Source organism: Ixodes scapularis, unplaced genomic scaffold (genome assembly GCF_016920785.2).
Source record: "Ixodes scapularis isolate PalLabHiFi unplaced genomic scaffold, ASM1692078v2 ptg001200l_1__unscaffolded, whole genome shotgun sequence".
In the NCBI taxonomy this organism is placed as follows: domain Eukaryota; kingdom Metazoa; phylum Arthropoda; class Arachnida; order Ixodida; family Ixodidae; genus Ixodes; species Ixodes scapularis.
The window spans coordinates 45410-47695 of NW_024610116.1; the positions used below are offsets into that span (position 1 = coordinate 45410).

At 44.3% G+C, this 2286-nt stretch overlaps 1 protein-coding gene across 1 annotated transcript; it reads left to right on the top strand.

Moving 5' to 3' along the window:
* Positions 1 to 371: 371 nt before the first annotated feature.
* On the top strand, positions 372 to 1271 carry LOC120844816. Its single transcript, XM_040216768.1, has one exon. It carries the CDS (start codon positions 372 to 374, stop codon positions 1269 to 1271), a length of 900 nt encoding a protein of 299 aa, XP_040072702.1.
* Positions 1272 to 2286: the final 1015 nt, after the last annotated feature.

Here is a 2286-nt window from a genome sequence, read left to right on the forward strand (position 1 = left end):
ATCCGTGACGTTCGGCGACTTTCTGCGACTCAACATCAACCCTGGGCCAATCAGCGAACATCCACGGACGAGCCTTGCCGGTAACCGACCATCAGTGCCTTGAGGAGTTCCATTTTCTCGGTGACCGTGCCAAGCTGCTCTTGATATACCTGCCCACCTAGGCTGGTGTAACCTGCCTAGGTGTGCTTAGAGCACTTAATTTTTTTCTACCAATTTTAATGCCATTTAATTCGACGAGTATGTCCCTTTTTTGCGACGCTTGTCAAAAAGGCATTTTGCCTGATGGTAGACTCATGACATGCTCAGTTTGCGAGCATAACTATCATCTCGGGAAAACGTGTTCCGGCATTGCTAAGTCCACGTTTACTGCCATGAGCCCCGACAAAAAAGAAAAATGGAGATGCAAAGTTTGCCGTTCTAAGAACAATCGTGCTGATATAGACGGGGTCGATGCTAGCTCTGACTCGATTTCGTCCTGCGAAACCACGACACTCGCGGCGCAAATCCTGACCATCAACGAAAAGCTAGATTCAATACTTTCTCTGAAGGCTAGCGTAAATTTACTGCTCGAGCTTCCCGCAAAGGTGAATGAGCTCTTGCTCCTCAAGCCTACCATAGATCTCATGAAAGTGACTGTGGAGGAGGTTCAAACTTCCATTTCCTTCCTAGGAAAGAAATACGATAGCCTCCTCGCCACGGTGTCTGCTCATGCGACCGACATGAACGAGCTGCGTACGGAAGTGGTTTTACTGAAGGACACGGTTTGCGAACAGGCACATACTATCCAAAGCCTCCAAACCGAGATGAACGACGCTGACCAACGCGGTCGCCAACATATTAGGGAAATTCATGGAATGGCCGTCAAACCCGACGAGGCTCTCCCTTCCATCTTAGCGGGGCTGGCAGACAAGCTAGGAATTCCGGGACATCAACCAGCTGATGTCGTGTCGGTTTTCAAGCTACCAGGCAAACGATCTATAAAACCACCTATTTTGGTCAAGTTTACATCTGTAGCCACTAAAGACAAATGGATGCAAGCTCGTAGCAAGCTCAGGGAATTTTCTCGTGACAATCCACCCGAAAGACTGTATTTCAACGACAGCTTAACTCAGACCAACAGAGAACCTTTCTGGCAGGCACGTACTCTTGGAAAAGGACGCGGTTACAAATTTGTGTGGGTCAAAAATGCTCGAATTTATGCCAAAAAAAAAGATGAGGACGCTTCTCCGGTACGGATTCAGCAGAGAAGTGACCTGGACCTAACCACATAACCGACATGGCTAGTTTTCTACAGTACGCCGATTTCCTCTCGTTTAATAGCTCGCTTTCTTCTTCTTCAGCCGACTCTTTCATGGTCTTACACATAAACATTCGCAGTATTCGAAAATACTGGGATGAATTTAAGACAGTTGTTGATCAAATGCGGGACAAAATTGACGCAATTGTCCTAACAGAAATCAATGTCAGTGCTGATCATCTGTCACAGTTTAATATTTTAGGATTTCAAAATTTCTTTTATACACGGCCAATTACTAGAGGAGGAGGAATCGGCGTATTTATAAAGAACTCATGGTCAACAACTCAAACTGATGTCACATTTCAACACTCGGAGAGCTTGATGCTAAAGGTTTCTAATTCTAACTATACGGTTTGCTTGCTTGCACTTTACCGACCTCCTTCGTCCAACTGCTCTGGCTTCTTAGAGGAGCTGAGGGAAAATTTGAGAGAATTGTCTAATGAAGCACATTTATATTTGGTGGGAGATATCAACATTGACACCCTCAAAACTTCCAAAAATTGTGTTTGTGATTATTTATCACTACTTGCCGAGCATGGAATAATACCTACCATTCAGAGTGCGACCCGCGAAGAAGTATTAAATGAAAATCTTGTATCCTGCCTAGATCATGTAAACGTACGAGCTCCAGATGCTTCCATACACTCCGCTGACATTTTACAAAAGCTTGCAGATCATTATTTTGTCGCATGTAAATGTGTTTTTCCCTCCAGAAAAGGTAATAATTTCGAAAGTGCGTGTCGTTTAGAGCGGGTTGACTTCAACACTTTTGATCGACTAATTAAAGAATATGATTGGAATGAATTCCTATCCTCGGTTAACAGCACGAACCTGTACTCAATGTTTGTAGACATCATTAGGAATTTCCGGGAGTTATCGAAGACCGTTGTATATGTTAAAAAACGCAAACCCTCACTGCCCTGGCTCACCCCGGATATTCTTGAAGCTATAAGTCACAAAGAAAAACTGTGGAAGAAGTTTCGGAGGTC

Excerpts from the sequence above, each read along its gene's own strand:
- LOC120844816 (XM_040216768.1), top strand. The coding sequence starts at position 372 with ATGAGCCCCGACAAAAAAGAAAAATGGAGATGCAAAGTTTGCCGTTCT.